The sequence below is a fragment of the Varanus komodoensis genome, unplaced genomic scaffold (genome assembly GCF_004798865.1).
Source record: "Varanus komodoensis strain SLA01 unplaced genomic scaffold, ASM479886v1 scaffold26, whole genome shotgun sequence".
NCBI lineage: Eukaryota > Metazoa > Chordata > Lepidosauria > Squamata > Varanidae > Varanus > Varanus komodoensis.
In genome coordinates this window covers 8,794,600-8,817,611 of record NW_025335684.1, presented here as the reverse complement: position 1 = coordinate 8,817,611, position 23,012 = coordinate 8,794,600, and the positions used below count along the sequence as shown (strand labels likewise).

Here is a 23,012-nt window from a genome sequence, read left to right as displayed (position 1 = left end):
TAATGAGGGGCCCAACTCTTGTCCTGATCCCCGATTTTGCATCCAAAATATAGGCAGTGTGCCTTTTTTTACCACTGCCATCATACTGCACTTTTGAGATGCAAATGTAACCTCTCTGTAGCAGAAGTTATCTGCGTTGTTTCCACAGTTCCGATGCATCTTGGCTTACACAAGGTGGCACTGCAGCTTACGCATATTATGCAGCTGTTCCTTGGAAATGTTAGGCAATTACACTTTCACAAGCCACCCAATGTAATTGTATGATGCGTAGATCTGATCAAGACGAATTGCAATAAAAGAGCAATAAATTACAGTTAGATAATAATCTTTAGTCTCAAAGTGAAGATAAATTTATACGCTTCCATGTGGTACCATTTTCATTGTTCTACCATACTTTGTCAGGAAGTTACGAGGCATCATGATGATCAGACACCTCCCTCCCTTGTAGGCAAATATACTCGCCTGTATATAAATCTTTATTGTGAAATATCTTGAAAACTTTAGCCAACCAGCACCTTTATCACCTGTTTTCTAATTCATCTAATCAAAATATGTGAGAATAGCGCACTTTATCTCGGAGGTCAATAATTTCCCAAAATTTATAGACCAGTGTTCTTTAGCTTGAATTGGTAAGTCTGAAAATACTCATAGGTGCTTGCATAATCAAGTTCAAAACTGCATTTACAAACATTAACCCACTTGGCTGTTCTGTTGGGAAGCAGTGAGGGGAAGATGGAGTTTGAATCACGTGTGCTTGAAGTATGTGCTTAGCCCTGCAACTTATGGGTTCTTTTCAACAGTGACACTGTACCACTGAGTCATCCCAGGTTTCAAAGCAACCTCCATGTGGAAATCGTAGTGTGGAAGGAAACAGACGCATTTCTGTCCTCAAGCTGCAGCCCCACATCCAGAATAAGAAACTTGAGCTCTTGTGTCATTCAATCTTCTGTTGTGCCACACGGAACTCTTTTCTGTGTGGATGAGCATAAAGATGGAGGAAGGTGTTCGGAGTCCCTCCCACTGGGTGGGTTCACACAGCATGGAGCACAGTGGTTTCTTGCGCAGGGTGGTCTGTCACATTGTCTGAAAACCTGTTGTGGTGCTTCATAATGGTATGTTTGGCTTTTAGAAACCATGATAAGAAACAACAGTCTGTTCTATGGATTCCGTGCGTCACTGTGGTTTCTTTGATCGTCCAGACCCAGCATCATGGTTTTCTTGGTCCTAGTAGGCAGTTACCAAAGAGTCCCCTGAAAAGAGCAGCAGCTGCTGTAGGACCTGCTCCAGCCATCCAGCATGGGATTGGATTTCAGGAGCAGTGGCGGATGGGATATGTACCAACAGTGGGAAGACAGAGAGGAGGGCGCAAACCATGCATACATAGGAACCAGTTAATCATCTGTCAGGCACATCCACATGAAAGACCACGCACCACGGAAACCACACAGGGCTGCTGCTTGTGACATGCAAACTCGGCCACTGTGTAGCATAGTGTTCCTCAACCAGATACCCTCCGTCTGGGTAGCACTGAAATTCGCACCATTCCACTGTGGGGGAAACAGCTTGTGGAGGACGGCATTGACTCCTTCCCCCAGCTACTGATCCAAGCAACGCACAGCACAAATAAGCAGGCGATCAGAGAGTCTTCAAGCCATATAGTAACGCTCAGATGCTTCAAAAGCCAGTAAAGGACTGGGACAAAGCGAGGCTCTTTCTCAGCCCCAGACACACCACCCTCTTTATCTGCATTGAGGCCCAAAAGACCAAGGAAAGGTGTGGTCACTCAAGGAGTAAATTGCACTCAAGCACAATTTGTGACATTGCACATCACCTTGAAATGTGGGTGGAAGGGAAAGAAAGGACAAGGTAATGTTTTCTTAACCGTGTCAATTATTATAGGATGCTGACATTCAGCAACTTGCCCCCATGTACCCATTGAACTCCCCACTTTTTCTTGAATGGGAACGTACAAAATGGGCCAGAGAGTTGGCCCCTCCAATGCAATGCGTTTTCTGAAACCAAACGCAGGCTGAATGGCAAGAGAACCCGTGAAGACGCTCTTTCCCCAGAGCTCTTCTCCAGCACTCCTGCCTACCTCCACTTGAAGGTCAGTACCACGCACAGATGGACATCCCTCTCCAGCTTATTTTGAACAGCAAAACTGAGGCAGCATTGAAAAAGCAGACAGTACCCATGTGCACATCTGATAAATACTTGCAGATTTCCCTTTTAGCTGATTGAGCGTATTTGGGAATTGTAAGTCCTGGGCAGATCCAACTCATTTGCTCTTCTCTCCAGATGGAACACAAGCCATTTGCTCAGCGGCTCCCACAGCTTCAACCCCGTAATTTATAATTTTAGCTGGGTTGAGCAAATCTGTCCATTTATTTCTTTTTCTCGCTTCCTTTCAATCATAAATTGAGATCTCTTTTTTTCAACTTTGCATGAACCTTTATAAACATTTTGGAGCAAGCTTCTCCTAACACTTGCATTTTTTTCATGCATTCACCCCAACATACCCACCTTCTCCAAACCGCTTTCTATAGTGCATTTTAATGTTACTTTCCTTGATATAAGTATCTTTGCACAGAGTTTTGACTGCCAAATCGCACTGCAGAATTCAGAGATGAATTCATGTGAAAATGAGAGTGTGAACAGCATAAACATAAATTAACTGAGTCTCTTCTCCATCCTGTGGTTTTACATGCTGTCACACTGAAAGCATCAGCCTGACTTCAGAAAGGTAGCAATCAAGTTTAGACATAGATCGATTGTGGCCAGTTATTATACCGATTTTCCTGAGAGGAACCCACAGTTGTCTATGCAACCCCCTCTCCATTTTATCCTTACAACAACCCTGTGAGGTATGCAAGGCTGAGAGTCAGTGGCTGGCTCAAAGCCATCCAGGGAGAGCCAGACACGAGTACGGACTGCAACATCAGTGAAATATCAGTAGAAGATAAACTGGCCAAAGGAATACATTTCTAGAAGAAGTTCATTCTGGGGGTTATGGATAAAAAGTTAATGATTAATTTGTCCTTGGAATATTGCCCATCCGGTTTTCTTTAACTCCAGTGGATTTCCTTTGGATACGTCCTCTACTCTCTGGATCGTGGGACCTTCTGTTTCATTCGCAGGTACGTGTGTGTCGTTCCGTATTATGCATTCTGTTTCTTTTTCCAGCCTGACCAGTTGGAGCAGGCTCAGGTAGCGCCAGAGGGACATCCCGGGTTCTGAGCAGACACGCAAGCCATGAGCTGACCCACATGCATGTCCCACTTGAGAAAACACGATGAGAAAGCCATCCCGCCTGGCGCAGAGGCTGAGCTCCCGGCAGCTAGTCAAACAGGCACGGATGGGACACCGTGCTGGAAGTAGCTTCCTGCAGTGTCGTGAAGGAGGCATTCGGAGTACACATGTCCAAGAAAAGAGACATGGAAGTGGAAGGGGCTGTTTAGAGAATCAGCTCCAAGGGGGATTTGAATGGATCGAAACACCTGTGATGGACGGCTGTCCGATCGCTACTTAATACCCCCAAGCGAAGCAGAGGCCAGCACCTCCCAAGGCAGGTGGTGAAACAGAGCAATTCCATCGCTGAAATAATTGTGTTTTCACTTGCAAATGTTTTCGGGATCATCATGCATTTCCTGGATTTTCCCAACCCAGAGACCAGGAGATCTTTTTTCCCCTTTCACTTGTTAGTTTCCTTCTATGACAATTGAAAACCTATATATAGATGTTATACTCTATATACACTATAGATTTTCTATAATCTACCCTACCCTGGTGCAGTCCTAATATAGGGGTAAAATACCATTGCAAATAATGTGATTTTGAAAAAGCCTTCCTTGAGTAGCCCTTTCTGCACAGTTCAACATTTCTGCCCATTCTAAACACATTTCAACCATCAAAACCATGCTAGGACACCTCATTTTTCTAACCCTAACCCAATGATGGTGAACCTTTTAGGGACCAAGTGCCCAAACTGCAACCTAAAACCCACTTATTTATCGCAAAGTGCCAACACTGCAATAAAACCTGAAAACTGAGGTTTTAGTTTAGAAAAAACAACTCACAGCCAGTCCAAGCAAATAAACACACACACCCATCCCTCCCCCCCCCACCCTCCCCTTGGCAGCGCACTGACCAGCCACACGAAAGCTCAGATGAGTGATGGCGAATGAGTTGCAGCTCGTGATGTCATTGCCTGGTGCCACGACTCCTTTCCGAGCATGCGCATGGCCCCTGTGTGCGCGCTTATCCGATGCTGGGCTGCTGGGGCGATGCTGGGGCGCCTTGGCTCGCGTGCTGACAGAGAGGGCTGTGTGTGCCCCCTGCTGTATATAGTCTTTATAGTCTATATATAGATAGAAAATATTTATTTATTTATGTGGGATATTTCTTACCCGTCCAATCTGCGAGCATCTCTGTATACAAGAGATCATACAGTATACAAGATCATCATATAGAAGGAAGAAGCTTTCATCTTTCTTTTCAAAGCAGAATTCCATTTGTCACTTAAATCTTTAGCACAGCTGTATCTAGAAACGCCACACTGCAAAGGACTAGTGAGTGCAGGCAGGGGTGCCATGCTGCGGGGGCTTCCTGAGCCACCTCCATGCTGCAAATCTGCGTTTTTATACCTTTTATCCTCCTGTTTCTCTTAAGGAGAAAAGAGGGAGGGATGCCAGCCTCTGACTTCTCATTATTGCACTATCCTCTTATGTCCCTAGTTAGCCGTTATAATCTCCATTGCAATTTGTTAATATAATGATCCCTCTTATAAATCTCATCTCTTCCAGATTTTTGACTTAGGGTGCCCCACTCTGCCTTCACTGGGTGTAAGTCTCCAAACTCAGGGGTTTTAGTGCATCCAATGCCAGCTGAAAGCCTCCACGTGCTTCTCCCTGTGCATTTTATCTAGACAGCCATTTTCAGATTATAAAATCTATTTATAAACTATTATTTCCCTCCACAATTATAATCATGGCCTTCTCTCCTCTGCTCTTGTTGTAGATGGAGACTCCAGAGGCCTAACTGGACCAGCGTTGTGGGAAGATTTCTTTTTTCCACCATGAGAGCTTTACTGAAATCACAGATTCTCAAATCCGTCTGGCAATTTGGACAGCCTGAACAATCATTCCATCGCTCTCACCGGCTCCTTTACTCTCCCATATTCAAGCAATACGAAGCTGTCAGCCGTGGGGAGCAGCCACTACCTGAGTATTTTAACTTTGCAAAGGATGTATTAGACAAATGGTCACAAATTGAAAAGGTACAATTGTTTTCCTTAAATGGATGAGATGGCTGTGAATAAAGAGAGATGGGGTAATTAAATTTAAACTGAATTCTAAGAAGCAGGGGATATACACACACATACGGTTGGGCATAGCATGCTTTAGGACTTAAAAAAAAAAAAAAACAACCTTATTTTTACTTCCTTAATGTCTATACTGCCTAATAGCCAAAGCTCTTTTCTACATGATAAGACTCTCTGATCTGTGACTGGGAGTGAGGAAAATTCAGTTTTCAAATATGAAAGCAAAAGAAACTGCTTTTTTCACTTGTGCTATTGCTTTATTCTACTATACTATGGTGCCACCTAGAGGTCATGTAGGAGAAAAGCAGGAAAGGAAATACTCATGTAGTGATCTGATCTCGATTTGCGACAAAACCAGAAGTAGATGCAAAATCCAAAGCCAATGATGAGCAGCCTTCTGTAGGAAAGCTGTTAGAATAGACATGGTAATTAGGAGTCTCTTGGTGAGCATTCAGAAAAAACTTCATCTGCTTCCAAGACTCAATCACAACTAGCATAGTCCCTGCCCGAGAACTGTTGCACTGTACTGCACATACCAGCCAGGAAAAAAAGTTTTAAGCAGTGGCACTGAAAGATTAGCTTAAGCTGACAGCCTACCAGCTCTGCACGAGGCTGAAAAGGTAAGCAAAAGGGAGGTGTTTGCTTCCCCTTCCAGGTGTGTCCACACTGAAAATGTTTGTGAGCACCAGATATGATGCCCTGAACTATTACCCGTTAACAGCTCTAAGAACAAAACAAATGAATTTTTGTTGTTTTCTTTGCATTCATTTTTAGGATGGAAAGAAAGCTTTCAATCCAGCACTCTGGTGGATAAATGGAAGAGGAGGTGAAGTGAGGTGGAGCTTTGAGGAGCTGGGTATCCGGTCCAGAAAAGTAGCAAATCTTCTCTTGGACCAATGTGCCCTACGTCGGGGAGACCGGATACTGGTTGTTCTACCCCGCATCCCTGAATGGTGGCTGTTGACTGTGGCTTGCATAAGGACAGGTCAATAAAAATTGCTTTGAAGTTAGCAAAAAGAGATGAAGCTAGGAAATACCTGCGGTCAGGAGAGTCCTAAAGGCCGATATTTGTCCAGTCCTCTCTCCTCTTCAAGGGCCACTTCTGGAGTAATTGTAGACAATAGACTAAACATGAGCCAACAATGCAATGCAGCTGCCAAAAGGGCAAATGCTATTTTGGGATGCATTAACAGAAGTATTACTTCCAAATCAGGAGAAGTAGGAGTTCCTCTATACTCCTCACTAGTCAGACCTCACCTGGAATATTGTGTCCAGTTCTGGGCACCAAGATTTAAGAAAGATGCAGGTAAATTAGAAGGGGTCCAGCAGCGGGCAACAAAAATGATCCAGGGTTTGAAAACACCACCCTATGAGAAGAGACTGCGAGAACTGGACATGTTAGGTCTTGAAAAGAGAAGACTGAACGGGGATAAGATATCCCTCTATAAGTACCTCAAAGGCTCTCACAAAGAGGAAGGTCAGGATCTCTTCTCACTGATCCTGGAGTATAGGACACAGAATAATCAAGTCAAGTTGTGATAACCCAGATTCAGGCTGGACATCAGGAAAAGCTTCCTCACTGTCAGAGCAATACGGCAGTGGAACCAGCTGCCTGGAGAGGTGGGGGGCTCTCCCACAGTAGACACATTCAGAAAGAAACTGACAGCCATCTGAGTGGGATGGTGTAACATGGTGTCCTGCAACAGCAGGGGGTTAGACTAGATGGCCTTCATGGTCCCTTCCAACTCTCCTATTCTATGATTCTATGATTCTCTCCAACTGTTTCCCAGCCCAGGAAGCAATGCTTAAACTGTAACTCGCTAGGACTGTTTTGCACAGGTGCATCTCTGCCTTAAAACAAAACTCCTCTTGTAGGAATCATTCTTATCCCTGGAATATCCCAGCTGACAGCTAAAGATATGCAGTACCGACTCCAGGCTTCCAAGGCCAAATGTATTGTCACCACCGATGCTTTAGCGCCTGCAGTGGATTCCATTGCCAATGAATGTCCCTTCCTGCAAACCAAACTACTGGTATCTTCAGGGGAAGGCGAGAGAGATGGATGGCTGAGCTTCAACGCACTGTTCAAGTGAGCTTCCCTCACGGTGTGCCTGGTGAGGTAATGGCATCACCCGAATGAGGACCCGTAAAAATTCCATGGGGAATATCATGCCTCCTTGTGCACGTATCTTTCCCCAAAGAGGATGGAGGGTTTAGGTCCCCTGAACCAAGGTTGCCTTAACTTCGTGGGCTACCAATTTGTTTCTGGGCAGGGATCAAGCTGCCGATTTGCGAGATCAAAGTCAATGCCTCCCTTGGGCTTGTGGACAAAATGCAGCTCTTCTGGGCTCCCAGCAGTCTGAAGTCCGTCAGATGCTCATGACCCCTTCCAGTGGCCATGTCCCCTTGCCCCAGTTGGCTATTGTCCCATCGCTACAAGCCATTTTCAGAACCACGGAAAGCTCCTAAATGGCTGGACTGTGGCCAAGAGGGGCTAAGCTAAGCTGCCTCGCTGACATCAGAGCCACAAGCTGGCACTGCAGGTGCCATTAGGTATGGTCTGAACCTCATTAGCCATCTGGGCTTTGAGCCGCTTTAATCATGCTGATGTTCTTTGCTGAACAGAGATGCAGCTGCCAGCCACAGCTGTGCGGAAACAAAGCTCCATGACCCAATGATGATTTACTTCACCAGTGGAACTTCGGGCGCTCCGAAAATGGCTGAGCTTTCCCAAGGCAGTCTTGGCTTCCGGTCGATTCTTGGCAAGAGGTACAAATGAGGGCTGTGTGAGAACTGAGGTGCATAGCCAAACCAGCAAATTCCATATGTAGGATTTCATTGTTGCAAATAAACTCCTAGGGAAATAAAATTCCGTTTTTGGTGAATAAAGGATTCCCTATATGCAGGAGCAGTCTACCTTTGCTTTCCAGCTGCTGGGGGAAATAACAGACAGTCTGTGTTACATACTTTATCCCATGTTTGCTTGAGAAACAGTGAGGCAATGTTGTTTAGACCATTGGACCGGGCCTGGAGAGATTTCAGTTCAAAGCTCTGCTTAGGGACAAAGCCCAAGAGGTGATCTTGGACTCTCTAACTCATGAACTGACCACATGGGGCTACTCTGAGGATACAGACTCAGTAGCAAGTACGGTACCCCTGAGCTGGGTGAAAGAAAGTCAGGATACAATATGGGTGGGTTCTTAGTTTTAAAGAATGATACAATTAAGGAAACCCCATCAATCATTGAGTAGAATCTGTTGACTTTAATAATAATGAGCCTCACTTACCTGCTACTGAGTAGGACTCGTTAATCACCGAGTACGACTCATCGACCCGAATGGGATCAAGGACGACTTACCAACCCTCATACCTCTGAATTGTTTTATCTTATTTGTTTTATTGCACCCTTCCTACTACCCAATAACTGAAGCAAAAAGTATTTACAATCATAAACTACAACATAGTAAAATGTATACCATAACTTGTCAACCACTCGGAAGGACTCGTTGATCTTCAGACCACTGAAAACGGCCATGCATGAGTCTTTGTTGTAGTGTTGGACCAACTGGTGAAAACGTTCTTTCCTCTGCTTTTCAGGCTCTGGTTGGACCTAACCCCTTCAGACATTATGTGGTCCACTGTGGACACAGGCTGGATTGTGGCTGCCCTGGGAACGGTTTTTGGTCCCTGGGTGTTTGGATCATGCATCTTTATACATAACCTGGAACAAGTGCAGTCAGCGACTATCCTAAATGTGAGTTGAACCCTTCTCAGGACAATTCGCTCCATCCTCTTCTTGTATTCTTTCCTGTTTCTCTTTATCATGGCAGCTTTCTTCTTTCTTCCTGAGCTTCCATGTTAGAGTGAACTTTAAAGTTATTTGAACCACAATTAGCTTGTTTTAGTTATAATATAGTTTTATTGTGGTATAGGCCTTGCTGTAAAAATGTGAGGACTACACCCCCACATTGGCCTTAAAGAAGACATGAGACTATTTGGGAGTTTCTGCTCTGTGTAAAAGATCCATCAATGCCTAATAATATAAGCTGCCCAGGCCATAATATTTGCCCGTCCAGTGATAGCCCCGTCCTGCTGAGATGTCAATCCAACATTAGGAAAGAAGGTGCTTCCATACTGCCGCATAAAGGGCTGTCCCAAAGCACCATCTTTGTATCGAGGGTTTTGTGGCTGGACCTCCACCTCTGTCTTGTACTGAGGCGCTTGGACAAGTCGCTTTCTTTGCAGTCTCCTTACTTTGCCTTCTGGGAAATGAGAGTTTGGTGACTGGCTATGGACGTCATTTTATGAATGGGCTCCCCAGCCCTGGATAGTATCCGTTTGATAAGAGTGCCTATAGCTAAGCATGCTGCAAGGAAAGATCCTTCACGGCAATGGATTATCTGAGAGCAAAACGAGCAGATAAATGGGAATGTGGTCACGTACAGATTCCTCTTCCCACTGCGACTGCCACTTCTACGCATCGGTTTGTTTATTTGAGATCCCAACGAGGTTAAAGAAAGCTTCACTGATTCAGCAGTTGAGTTGGCTGTTGTTGTTCCCAGCAGCAGCATTTCTTAGTTCCCCATTCTCTTTAAGAAGACCCAACAGCAAAATTATTGAAACGTGCAAAATACGAGTGAGCTTAAAAGAATGTTTGTTAAAAGGCCCCAATAAATAGCAAAATAGCAAAGCAAACATCAGCTCTGAGTCAGAGCACAGCCAATCGAGGTACTTTCAGATCCCTAGAAATGGAGGGAAGTCTTTATCTCATGTCAAAGTTGGTAACCCCTGGAGAGAGCATTCCACAGTCAGAAGGCCACCACTGAAAAGGCCCCGTCCTTCATTGCTGTCCTCCAAGCCTCCCTCAGAGAAGACACTCCGAGGAAGGGCTTCAGAGGTTGCTTTCAGGGTCTGGGTAGGGTCATACCAGAAGAAGCACCGCATTGGGTGACGCAGTCCTGTGTCTAAATTAAGTTAGACAAAACAGCACCTAGGATGGGCTTTGGAAAAACAGAGGCGGCAGCGAGCCAGAATGATCCGGAATCAAACCGTGCTGTTCATGCACAAACTTAGCTTGTTGTCTTCCTCTTCTTCCTCTTCTTCTTCCATGCATTAGACTCTCTCCCGATTTCCCATCACCACTTTCCTGAGTGTTCCAACCATGTACCGCATGTTGGTGAAGGACGATCTCACCAGGTACTCTGGGAAGGAGCTTTCGGAAAAGGACGGCCACAATGAGGATGTTCCGACTCACACAGACCATCGTCTGCAATGCAGCTAACGCTTGATTTTCCCTAGCACAAAAGATTTCCCCTGCTTGCCCTCAATCCAAGTTGAAGCTTACAACCCATGAAGCCGTCTCTATTTCCAGCTGCACACTGAGCTTGGGGAAGGGCCTTTACCTCCTCTCCCCAATCTGTGGGGTCTGCTACTGCAACGGTGTCGTGGTGCTTTTGAGGTGCAGGCCCTTGTCAAGGCAGAGTGTTTGCATGCTCCCCAGGGAGAATCCAAAAATACAGGCTGCCGCATTGGGCCATGTCAACACACCAGCTCTAGTTCTGTGCAGCTCATCCACTCTCCTTGCCCACTCACAGGCAAGCTGCTTGAAGCACCTTGTGACACGGCTAGCTCATGATTTTATATTGTTGCTGGGAAAACCCATGTCCCCTACCTCCGGCGACGGTGAATTGCTGTTGAGCTCAAGGGGAAGAGGGCAATTTGGGGGGGGGGATGACACCAGTGCCCCCGCTTCTCAAGACCTACCAGCTCTGCATGCCCACAATTCCTGATTCTACTGCTCCACTCCAGGGCCAGCAGTGCCCGGGGAGCCTGAGAAAAGCAGTTTTCCCTTGGGTGCCTGACATCTTTGGAAGAGGCTTCAGGCCCCCTGGAAGCTACACACCGCAGGCTCCCTGGCACTGTTCGCCTGCCACTGGGAAGTGCCAAGGAGGGGGGAGCTGGGGCAGCCCCACACACTCTCGCAGTACCCCTCCTGTGGCCATTGCTGGGTCGTGGAGGCAGAAAAGTGGAGACAGGAGCTGGGGGAATAGTTGATGGGGGTGGGAATGGTCATGGGGAATCAGGAGGTGCTTGGCTCCTGTTTAGCTCCCACTGACATCAAGAAGAGCACAGCAGTCCATATTTAGCCCAGAACAATGGAAGCTTAGCGTCAGGGTCAATTTGGACCTCCTGGGCCTAGGTATTAGTCTGGTAGCCGCTTTTTGCACAAGATGCGTCTTGTGAACAGGGAAATCGTGTGCCAGGCTCCCTGGCCCGCCGTACTCTTACTGATAATACGGGTTAAGCTTCTTTTGATGCGGATGCCCCAGAATACCAGTCTCCCCATCCTTAAGGGTCTCTCATTTTCTTCCTCCGCTTGAAGTTATAAATTCCTGAGTCTGCAGCACTGCATCAGTGGAGGGGAACCTCTGAATCCGGAAGTGGCGGAGCAATGGAAGAACAAGACGGGCCTGGCCATCCACGAAGTATATGGACAGACAGAAGCAGTAGGTTCCATCTATTTCCAGTCTGGGGCAGCTATGCATGGGTTCAAGCAAAAGTCAGTTTTCCCCAGTTCCCTGTGAATTTTGGTTTTAAGATGTATGAACACTTATCTTTAACCTTGGTGTGTCCTCTGCCACATAAATTGCACAGTTCTGTGTGCCAGAGGTACAAAACCACAGGGTGGGGAGCCCAGTCTGGACCTAAGGAGTTCCTAGAAGGTTCCACCATTTCTTCTGGCCTTGTCCCCTTTTCCCTGACCATGGATGGTTTGGTCCTTTTCAGGTTTTTATGTAATGTGTCTTCCCTTCTAACTGGTTGAAATGCCTCTCCTCCAGTTGAGTTGCAGGCTGTAAAAACTGTAAGCTAAAATTGGTTTAGAAACATAGAAACTGAGTGAGTCAGAAGGGGCTCCGTTCACGACATGCCTACCATGTGCATGTCCAGCCTGTTAACTCTCATTTCAACAACACCCCATGGTTCGACGACAGTCAGTATCATAGAAGAGGCATTCCAAAGAGGATGTCTCTTCCTTGGGGTTGGTTTGGAGAGATTCAGGATCAGAGAACTTGAAGCCAGCAGCAAGATCAATGGCGACATGGAGGTATGTGAGGGGGTGTCACATGGAAGTGGGTAGAGACCTGTTCTCCCCTGCAGAGGAGGGCAGGACGCACTCCAGCGGAGCCTAGCTCAAGGAACCAAGGCTCAATTTGGATGCCAGGAAGTACTTCCTGACAGCACACCAAGGGTACGGAATGGGCTTCCACAGAAGGTGGTTGAGGCCCCATCAGTGAGGGTTTTCAAGGACAGGCTGGACATGTAGTGATCTGAGTTAGCATGTTGTCCGGACCCAGACAGTATCTGCTATTAAAGCATGTTTCTTGGTTCAAAGCTGTAGTTTTCAACAGAATAAATGAATCAACTACTTTTTAAAAATGTGTATGACAGCCCCGCTGTTCGATGAAATTTCTGACAAGCACAACAAAAGCTTATGCATGCTTACTTGGAGGTGATTCCTACTGAAATCAGTGGGACTCTGTTCCGATGCATGTTTTGCTAGCTGCCTGTGTCCCCAGATCCAGGAGAGGGGAGTTGAAAATCTCCATTTTCTTTTTCAAAGTCAGACTCTTCTTTTAAACAGGGTATTATTTGTTCGACGAGCAAACAGATGAAGGTTAAGCCAGGCTCAATGGGAAAGGCATTTCCACCATATGATGTTCAGGTTGGTCAATGCAGTTTTTTGAACTTTCATTGGTTTTAACATCTTTCCTTGCTGTGAGACGCTGCAATGCATTGATGCATTTCTCTTCTTGTAGATCATAGATGAAGAGGGAAACATTCTACCTCCTGGGCAAGACGGCGAAATAGCAATCAGAGTGAAGCCCAAAAGGCCACTGGGCCTTTTCTCCCGCTATGTAGTAAGAAATCTACCTGCCCCCTAGAGAAATCAGAGTGACTGGTGGGACACCATAACCCACACTCCAGAGTCGAATCTGAATATGAGTTGAGCATTGAACTGTGAGTTGCTGCTGAAATGTGGGTTATCTTGTTGTCTGAACCTGGCCACATAAGAAACCTTGATGAACAACTCATAGTTCACAACTTAACAGTAAGCCATGGGTTCTCCTCATGGCTTGTTCAAGATTAACACCCATGGCTTGTTGTCCCAGCTAGGTCCAGACAACACAATAACCCTCATCTGAACAACAACCCACACAACTCTTCATCTCCATAAAACTGATGGGTCCCTATTGCCCATTGAATATGGCCATCACCATCCTCACCTTCATTTCTATACCACCCAATAGCCAAAGCCCTCTGGGCATTTCACACAATGTATAAAATTACAAACCACAAATACAGATGATAAAATACAACACAGCATTTCAATACCCAAAATTTGAAACCATTTAAATAGCTGAAAACAATATGCATAAAAATACTAGATATGTTTAAAGACAATGAATGGAAATGCCCCATCATATACTATTAAATACTATGGCGGGGGGGCTTTTCAGCATCTTCTACCCGGCCTCCTTTTCCCACCACTGGAAAGCAACACCCAAGAGTTTTTCTGAAACTGAACTTGGCCCTGGGGCTGAAAGGGGTTGGATCGCTGCTTCTCTGCAGACCACAGCTAAGGCAAACCATGGCTAACTCCACCCTTCTGAAATGTTTTTGTTAGGATAACCCAGAGAAAACAGCTGCGACAGAACGAGGAGAGTTTTATGTTACGGGGGACAGAGGAGTGATGGATCAAGACAGATACATACGCTTTGTTGGACGGGCAGATGACCTCATGACGTCTTCAGGGTTAGTTCGATTCCTTTCCTTCTTCACTTTGCTGTTGTGGAACCCCAAATATATGAGCAACTTCAACCTCGCGAGTCTTCCGACCGACATATAAATACCACAACAATCCCCAAAGTAGGTCTCCTTCGGTTTTAGACTTCCCTGAGACAGTTTGATTTCAACGTCCTTTTCTCGTAGGTATCGCATAGGACCGTTCGATATAGAGAATGCCCTTCTGGAGCATCCCGCAGTTGCAGAAGCGGCTGCCGTCAGCAGCCCCGATGCCCTCAGAGGAGAGGTAAAGCGCACGGTTGCAACAGGAGTATCTGCACACCCGCTGCTCCTGGCTCCCAGCAATAGCGCAGGCAACAGCCACCCTCTGACTGCACCTCCGTCGCTTCTGCTGCTCTTGGCGGTCCCGCACGGAGTGCGGCTGGAACCAGCACTTGCCAAGCAGGGTGCTGGAACCTTGTCCAGTCCTAAGGCCAAATCCAGCTTCAGAGATACTCTGAGGAGCAGCATCCCAGGGGTGGATGGAGCTGAAGTCAAAGTTCATGGGGGGTAAACGGGCAAGCATAAAAACGCAAATGCTACGGTCTGGAGGCACATGGTACAGCCAGCTTGTTGAGGGTAAGCAGGTTTGGGGCCGGCCTGAGCTTGGAGGGGAGACCACCTGGGAACTGCATGTGACCACCTTGAGTTCCACGATGGAAAAAGGTGGGATATAAATATAATAAATAAGTGCTTTAATGTAAAGTTCATACTGCCGGGAACGAAGGCTTTAGCAGAGGCATTTCAACCTACAAAAAAGCCAGGAAACCACTAAATGATTGCTGGGAAAGAGAGATGGGAAGGCCAGGTTCTTCTCATCACCCAGTTGCTGAGCTCAGCTCTGGGCCAATCATCTCTCAAACTAAGCTTGTGATCCTAAAGATAAGCTCAGGTGAGCTCAGTGGAAGGTACCCCTGGGTGGAAGTACTTAGGATAGAAAGTTACCTGTCACACAGGGCTGCTGTGAGGATAAAATCAGGGGGAAGATGAGGTGCTTTGCCTCAGGCTCCTTGGGGGAAAGGTGGAAAAGAAATGAAATAAGTAAGAGGACCATCTCCTTGCTACTTCTTTATGCAGATGCATCCTGGCAAGTTGAAACACGCTAGAAAATCAGGTGTCTTTGGAGACATGCCTTGAGCTCAGTAATTATTGTGCTTGCTTAGAAGCAGCAGGCAAGCTTGGATCCATTCACAGGATTCTTCCAGGCTGAGATGTTTCACAAGGCGATACAGGATCCAGATGATGTGGGGAGTTTTTACTAGTCTCCGGCACTCCTTCTAGAGTTAGAACTAAAGCATGGGCTCACGAAGGGCAAGATTAACTTGTGTACGGCTTTCTGATCATGGGTTGAGGCTGCAGCCTTAGCTTCCACCTTTCCTGACTTCACAACGAGGTGGTTTTATTTCTGGTCTTAAAGTGGCAGAAGGGTGTATTCCTATTTCGAGCATATGTGATAACTGATTATGTCAACTCTGCCTTTTAGGTAGTGAAGGCATTTGTGGTCTTGTCTCCAACCTATACCTTAAAAAACAAGGAGGACTTAACCGTTGAGCTGCAGGAACATGTCAAGAAAGTGACTGCCCCATACAAATATCCCAGGAAGGCAAGTACCGCCAGGAAACAAAGATGCTCAAAGATTGGGTCCTGGGACCAACAATGGAAGCTCCAACAGCTCTTTTTAAGCACACGGAATCATACAGTTAGAATGCCAATTAAGGAAATGAAGGACAAATGCACTAGTTAGGGTGTAGGAAAAAATTGCCATGCCTGAGCCAGCCGTCCCCAAGACCATTGGTCATGCTGGCTGGAGAGGATGGTAGAACGAAAAGGAAGTAGTCTGGGAAGAAGAATCTGAGGTCAAGGAGAGAGCCAGCAGGGCTGTCCTTCTAAGGGGAGGGAGCCATGGCCCTCTCCCCTGAAGACCCCAGTTTCCTTACTTCTCCTGACATGGGTAGATCTTCAGCATCGTTTATTTCTGGGATATTTCTCTGGCTCCTCTGGGAGTAGGATTTCTCCAGAAAAGGCATGACATCTCCCCTAAGACCATAAAATCCAAGGTCCAAAATTACCTGCCTGGATGGACTAAGCCTTGCAGAACAGGCCTATAAATACGGTGCACAGAACGTCACACACAGAATCAGAAAGTTCACACTACTTTTTGTGTTGGTTGCTTTTAGATGGAGTTCGTCCAGCAGCTCCCCAAGACAACCACAGGGAAAATCAAAAGGAACGAACTGAGGGACAGAGAATGGGGGCGAATCTAACACAGCGGAGACTTTGCATGACCACCAGCCTGGTTAACTCTGCAGACATCCTTCAAGGTCTGCTGATATCAGGATGACCTATTTCTGGGTTGGACTTCAAACATTCAAAAGAGATTATACATTAAAAGGAAGGACAGAGGGCAGGGAGGTTGCTTCATGCTGAGCAGGCACTGGGAGGAGAACTGGGTGGATGTCCAAGCTGGCGCTCCACGGCTGTGTTCCACTGTGGCAAGAGAGGTCCCAGGAGACTAGGAGTCTCTCCACAATGCAAGAGCCAGTGTGGCACAGGAGTGAGGCGTGCTGGCCTGCAGCTCAGGAGGCCTCGTTTCTCATCCCTGTGGAGCTGAGTGGCTTTGGATTGGACACTGAACCTCAGCCTCAGGGTTGTGTGCAGGTAAAATGGAGACGAGGCAGATCACGTATGCCACCTTGGGCTCCTTGCAAGAAAGGCGGGATATAAAGCCCACAAATAAATGAATCATATAGGAAAACACTGGTTGATTTGCAAATATACAAGCCAAGTGTAGTGGAAGCCAAGAGAGTTCTACAGCAAGCACTTACAAAAACTTTTGCCACTTTTCAATCAAATAGAAATCAAATAGATTTCTTCTCCTCCTCCTCCTTCATATCCATCCTCTGTCTCCTCCTTCTCCTGCATCTATTCCTCCTCCTTCTCAGTCCTGTCCTACATCATCATGGCTATGCAGTCTTTCGATACGGCTGCCTTAAGCCATTTCTTCAGGATGCAGCAAGGGATACAGGCAGCCCATCACATTCCTCCTCCTATCATACACCTGGCAGAAGCCATTCTATTAGCCTCTCCCCCAGAAAGCATTGCCAGGAGCCTCCACATTCCCTGCTGCATCTGCCAGGGAATAAGCACACGATCCTATTTGTGCTCAGACAGAAAAGCTGAAGAAAAGGCCTTCAGCTCCCACTACCAGCTGTGCTGGAGTTGTAGCCTTTTTTCTGTACAACAAAGTGTGCGATTGCACTTTACTCGATCCTATGCATAATTTGAACAGGAAAAAGTCCTACCACTCCCAGCATCCCCCTTGCGTAGGATTGCACACGAATTCATTCAGTCTGCAAGCCTCTGTTTTGAGACCAGGTTAAAACTGCAAAGCTCATGGACACCCCATCCGGCCTTTACTGCCTCTTCCCCCCTTGCCTGCTCTTTCCAACATCCAGCCTGACGGCTGCCTCTGAAGACCTCAAAACTTGCACATTCTGTGAAATTTTGGTTGCTCCCAATAAAGGTATTGGCCAGCGATGGATTTTTGATTTTATTTCCCATCATGGCTCTCCTTGATCTGTGTTTTGTTTATTGCTTACTCAGTCGTATTTTCCTTCTTTAAAATGGATTTGGTTGCTTCTCTGGGTATTATGCATACCACTGATTGCACAATTAAAATCATACCATATAAATAGAACACCAGGTTCACGTTAAATACGGACTTAGAATTGCTTTTCCGCTTCATGGGCACACTGCACCGTGCTAGTCGCTAGCCTCTTGCTTCTTGACACCACGCTGCACCCGTCAAAAGCGTTTTGAATCTAAACCAGTTGGAAAGGATCCTGAGAACAGGCTGAGCAAGTGTTAAAAGTGCCGACTCAAACCCATCCATGCCCTCCTTAGCAGATGGGCTGGGCAGTTTTTCAATGAGGAGGCAACACCGTTTTGGCCGGGGAGGGCGATGCTCGTCTGGAGACCCTGCACTGTCAGTGCCTCTTTGGCATGGGGAGGGCAAGGCGGAGGGCCAGGGGTCAGCTCCCCCCTCCACTTTTATTCCATAACTCCCAGGGAGGCTTCCCATTCCCAGGGAGTTTGTGCAGGAAAAGCAGTACCTGCCCGCAAAGGCCATGAGACGGAATCTGCCACGCCTGAAATCGCACGGTGCCTCAGTGCCTAACTTCGGCTCACTCCATTTAGGGGTGCGAAACGTCAGGCGGCTGTTCACATTTCAGTACGTATGAAACCCCTTCCAGAAGAGTTATCCCAGACTGGTTCACAATGCCAACCCTTTGTCCTCCCAGATGTGTTATGATGACACGGATCGCTCACCTATTTCATCTGCAAGGAAATCAAAGCAGCTTGCATAATCTTCCGTTTTATCCTAACAACAACCCTGGGAGGAAGGCTAGGGTGAGAGTCAGCAACTGGCCCTAAGTCACTCAGTGTGTTTTGCAGCCAGGTGGAGGCTAGAATCAGATCTCCTATGCGCCACACTGGCCCTTGAGGAATTCCTACTCCCATCGTCCACCACCTGCATGACGAGATGTAACCCAGGGCTAGCTACCTCCCAACACAACTCAGGTCTCCAGAGCAAGTATGGGTGTTGGTGGACCCTGGAGCTGCCTGTTGGGGGGTGCTAACCCTACCCAGCCTGAGGAAAATCCCTTGAGGAAAGGCCCGTATGATTGTAAACACATAAAACTTGGCAGGCTGCTAAGGAGGGATAAAGAGCGTGATTATTTTTAAAGAAATTACATAAGCAGGTCAACACTGGCCTTAGAAACACCTCCTCTCACTGAGCTTCCAAGTTTCCATATATGTGGTAATAAACATGGCAAGGACATTATAGAAGGCTTAACAAAGCTATTGCCCTAGTATGGATATTGGGATTTTCCATATGACCAACGCAGCTACCTGAAGGCATCCTCTAATGGACTCGGCTATGAACCTCTGAATACAGAGGACTACAGGCATCCTATGAAGGCAGAAGAAGGTCAGGGGCAACCTGCCCCCTGTAGCAGAAAAACTTTACTGAGAGAATGACAAGGAGATTTCCAAAGTCCAGTAAGTAGTGGCGTGAACTTTCACAGCATCCAGAAGAAGAATAGCTTTTTGGATCCATGCCTTGGTCTGAAGCAGCGCCTCAGCTTAGAAGATCGCCTTGAAGCTGCTTGTTCTAATTATATTCCTTAAGGTAAAGGTAAATGTTTCCCCTTGACATTAAGTCCAGTCATGCCTGACTCTAGGGGACGGTGCTCATCTCCGTTTCCTAGCCAAGGGAGCCAGCGTTTGTCCGCAGTCTCCGTGGTCATGTGGCCGGCGTGACTAAACACCGAAGTGCATGGAATGCTGTTATCTGCCCACTGAAGTGGTACCTTTTCATCTACTTGCATTCGCATGCTTTCGAACTGCAAGGTTGGCAGGAGCTGGGACGGAGCAACGGGAACTCATCCTGTTGTGCACATTCGAACCGGCGACCTTTCAATCAACCAGCACAGCAGCACAGCGGTTGAAACCACTGCACCACCTGCAGTCCCTTAATTATATTCCTTAGACAAGGGCTAATTTTGCTGTGAGAAATGAAACTGTTCGCTTTACTTCAAGCCTCCTTTTCTCACAGGAAGGAAGATAAGCTTGTGACTTACTACAGCCTCTGAACTTTATCAAACCCGTGGTAAGAAGTTTTGTCCTTTGGCTCCCAGCTTGGGACAACAAACACAACTGTCCAAGCAACTTGGCTGTGGAGCAATGCCCACCACATTAGGAAGCCTTGTGACCAGAGAAAGGTGTATTTATTGACAAACCCCATCCATATTATAACCTCGTAGTTAATAAACTATCTGTCAGCTTTCACACAAGTGAGTGCCGAAGAATTGAGGCCTTTGAATTATGGTGCCGGAGGAGACTCTTGCGAGTCCCTTGGACTGCAAGGCGATCAAACCAGTCAGTCCTAGAGGAGATCAACCCTGACTGCTTTTTGGAAGGCCAGATATGAAAGCTGAAGCCCAAATACTTTGGCCACCTAATGAGAAGGAAGGGCTCCCTGGAGAAAACCCTGATGCTGGGAATGATTGATGGCAAGAGAAGAAGGGGATGGCAGAGGATGAGGTGGCTGGATGGAAATGATATTTTATTTACACAGGCAAAGATGCCCACCTCGGACTTTAGACACCAGGCTGTTCTGAACATTAATAGTGAGGAGGGTATTGACCAGTTCATACCATGACAAGCTGGTCGCTGAGTCCAAAGAAGGATTGATTAACCTGGGTGCACCATTCCCTTCTACAGCCTGCCTGATTATGTATTATAAATAGATAACCAAGAAAGATTAACAGTCCAAATGGAAGCCCATGCTACTCACATTTATACCATTTGCTGCACTGGACAAGGGGACATCTGTCCCAAAAGATCACATTACCTACCGAAGGCAAGATTTCCTATCTGTGGGTCTTTCATCTTACTCCCTTAATAGCCAAGTCATTCTTCATCTAAATTCAGCATGGATCTTTATTTGCTGTCAGAGGAAACATACCATAAAACATTGGAGACCTGAGCAATGATTCTCTATTACCATCTAACACCAGACAAGTAGACAGTATAACAGCTAAATCTCCCAGTGTTATTATTTGTTCTATTTCTATACCACCCGTAGCCAAAGCTCATATTATCTAGAGGTTGAACAAGTCTTTGCAGCAAGTCAATAGTCTAGCCAGAAACAGAAACTCCTCTGTGACTAAAGGAAAAACTGCATCCACCTTTGGTAGAAGAAATACTACAACTCCCAGCAGCCCCCAGCCAGCAAGGTAAAGAGAAAAATGCAAAAGGTTTTGACTAAGATTTTTGATTAAGTCTTTCTTCTAGGATTGCTTCATAGAGCTGATATTCCCCAGTGACCTACTCTCCATTTCCAAATGAAGAAAAAGTGTTTTACTGTGCATTTAGGCATTAATTAACTTAAAGAATAAAAGAGAAGAGGAGCTTTTGCACATCAGTGAAATATCAGTAGAAGATTAACGTGCAAAAGGAATACATTTCTAGAAGAAGTTCATTCTGTGGGTTAAGGATAAAAACGTAATGATTAATTTGTCCTTGGAATATTGCCCATCTGGTTTTCTTTAACTCCAGCGGATTTCCTTTGGATACGTCCTCTACTTTCTGGATCGTGGGACCTTCCATTTCATTCACAGGTACGTGCATGTCGTTCCGTATTATGCATTCTGTTTCTCTTTCCAGCCTGACCAGTTGGAGCAGGCTCAGGTAGCGCCAGAGGGACATCCCGGGTTCTGAGCAGACACGCAAGTCATGAGCTGACCCACATGCATGGCCCATTTGAGAAAACAAGATGGGAAAGCCATCCAGCCTGGCGCAGAGGCTGAGCTCCCGGCAGCTAGTCAAAGAGGCACGGATGGGACACCGTGCTGGAAGTAGCTTCCTGCAGTGTCGTGAAGGAGGCATTCAGAGTCCACATGTCCAAGACTATATTCAAGACAGAGACATGGAAGTGGAAGGGGCTGTTTAGCGAATCAGCTCCAAGGGGGCTTTGAATGGATCGAGGCACCTGCGACGGGCAGCTGTCCGATCGCTACTTAATACCCCCAAGCGAAGCAGAGGCCAGCTCCTCCCAAGGCAGGTGGTGAAACAGAGCAATTCCATTGTTGAAATAATTGTGCTTTCACTTGCAAATGTTTTCAGGATCATCATGCATTTCCTGCATTGCCTCACCCCAGAGACTAGGCGATCTTTTTTCCTTGTTAGTTTCTTCATATGATGTTTGAAAGTCATAACAAAATATATAGAAGAAAGAAGTTTTCATCTTTCTTTTCAAAGCAGAATTCCATTTTGACACGTAGATCTTTAGCACAGTTGTATATAGAAATACCACACTGCAATGGACTAGTTAATCTGAAGCACCACACTTTAAGAATATTGAAGATCTGTGATCATGCAATAATTTTTTCATGTATTTTGCTTAGGATTTGATGATGATGATGATGATGATGCCAGTAGGGGCCAGAGATCAGAGACTCATCACTCATAGAATATTAGCATTGCAAAGGATCCTAGAGGTCATCTATTCTCATTCTCTGCTCAATGCCAGATCTAACATGCATGAATTTAGAACTGCAGCATTCCGCCTGGGAGACAGCCATCAGCCTCTGTGAAAATTCCTCCCCCTCCAAAGACTCATGCCATTAAGAAATGCTCTCTGTATTAAGATGTTGCTCTCTGCAACATCTGCTCCCTCGGAAGTTTCACCGGTTTGTTGTAGTTCTGCCCACTGGAGCATGAGATGCGTGTCTTGAGATACCAGGACGATCACCTCAAAGAACAAGATGTACAAAGTGCACATATTGCGCTAAAGGGGTGTGAGATGTTGGTCTTGACCCGCACGCTTCGGTGAGCAAGAGAAACTATTTTTCCACGCTGCTGCTACTATAGCACCACGCCTGAACTTGATCGCGTGACTGGCTTGCAATTGTGACAGAAGGGGAAGCAAGACTTGTCGAGAGAAGTCCTCGGGGAAAAGAGGGAAGCGTTTTGCCAGCGGAGGCTGTTGACCACGAAGCCAGTGGGCTCCCCCTGCCCTGCAACCCCGGCACTCTTATAGGAGCTCTCCATGGTGCCAAGTTCCTTCCCCAAAAGAGCTTCGCCCTCATGGGTAACGAGTCACCAAACTCCCCTGCCTTTTGCACATGTCCAGAGGCAGTGTTCTGTACTCAACTCTTAATTTTTCTTAAATCTGCAAAACTTTAGATAAATCTAATGCTGTATGTGCATGTATTCATACAACTTCACACGTGCTCATTTATGCCTGTGCCCTGAATCTTTTATGTATATCGAAAAGTCC

General features: G+C 46.4%; 1 protein-coding gene across 5 annotated transcripts; it reads left to right on the top strand.

The window, feature by feature from the left end:
- Positions 1 to 1,292: 1,292 nt before the first annotated feature.
- On the top strand, positions 1,293 to 17,740 carry LOC123024916 (acyl-coenzyme A synthetase ACSM4, mitochondrial-like). 5 transcript variants are annotated; one of them, XM_044433135.1, is made up of 14 exons: positions 1,293 to 2,107; positions 3,076 to 3,137; positions 5,017 to 5,275; positions 6,095 to 6,305; positions 7,196 to 7,409; positions 7,946 to 8,089; positions 8,918 to 9,074; positions 10,437 to 10,516; positions 11,703 to 11,826; positions 12,963 to 13,043; positions 13,138 to 13,239; positions 14,007 to 14,134; positions 14,312 to 14,411; positions 15,648 to 16,424. In XM_044433135.1, the coding sequence occupies exons 3-14, from the start codon at positions 5,075 to 5,077 to the stop codon at positions 15,906 to 15,908; spliced, it is 1,803 nt and encodes a 600-aa protein (XP_044289070.1). In that variant the 5' UTR covers positions 1,293 to 2,107; positions 3,076 to 3,137; positions 5,017 to 5,074; the 3' UTR covers positions 15,909 to 16,424. The 5 variants fall into 5 exon arrangements, with proteins under 5 accessions (XP_044289070.1, XP_044289071.1, XP_044289074.1 ...); XM_044433136.1 differs by lacking the exon at positions 1,293 to 2,107 and having other exon boundaries at positions 2,841 to 3,137; positions 15,648 to 15,767; positions 16,342 to 17,740; XM_044433139.1 differs by lacking the exon at positions 1,293 to 2,107 and having other exon boundaries at positions 2,841 to 3,137; positions 16,342 to 17,740.
- The last annotated feature ends 5,272 nt before the right edge of the window (positions 17,741 to 23,012 follow it).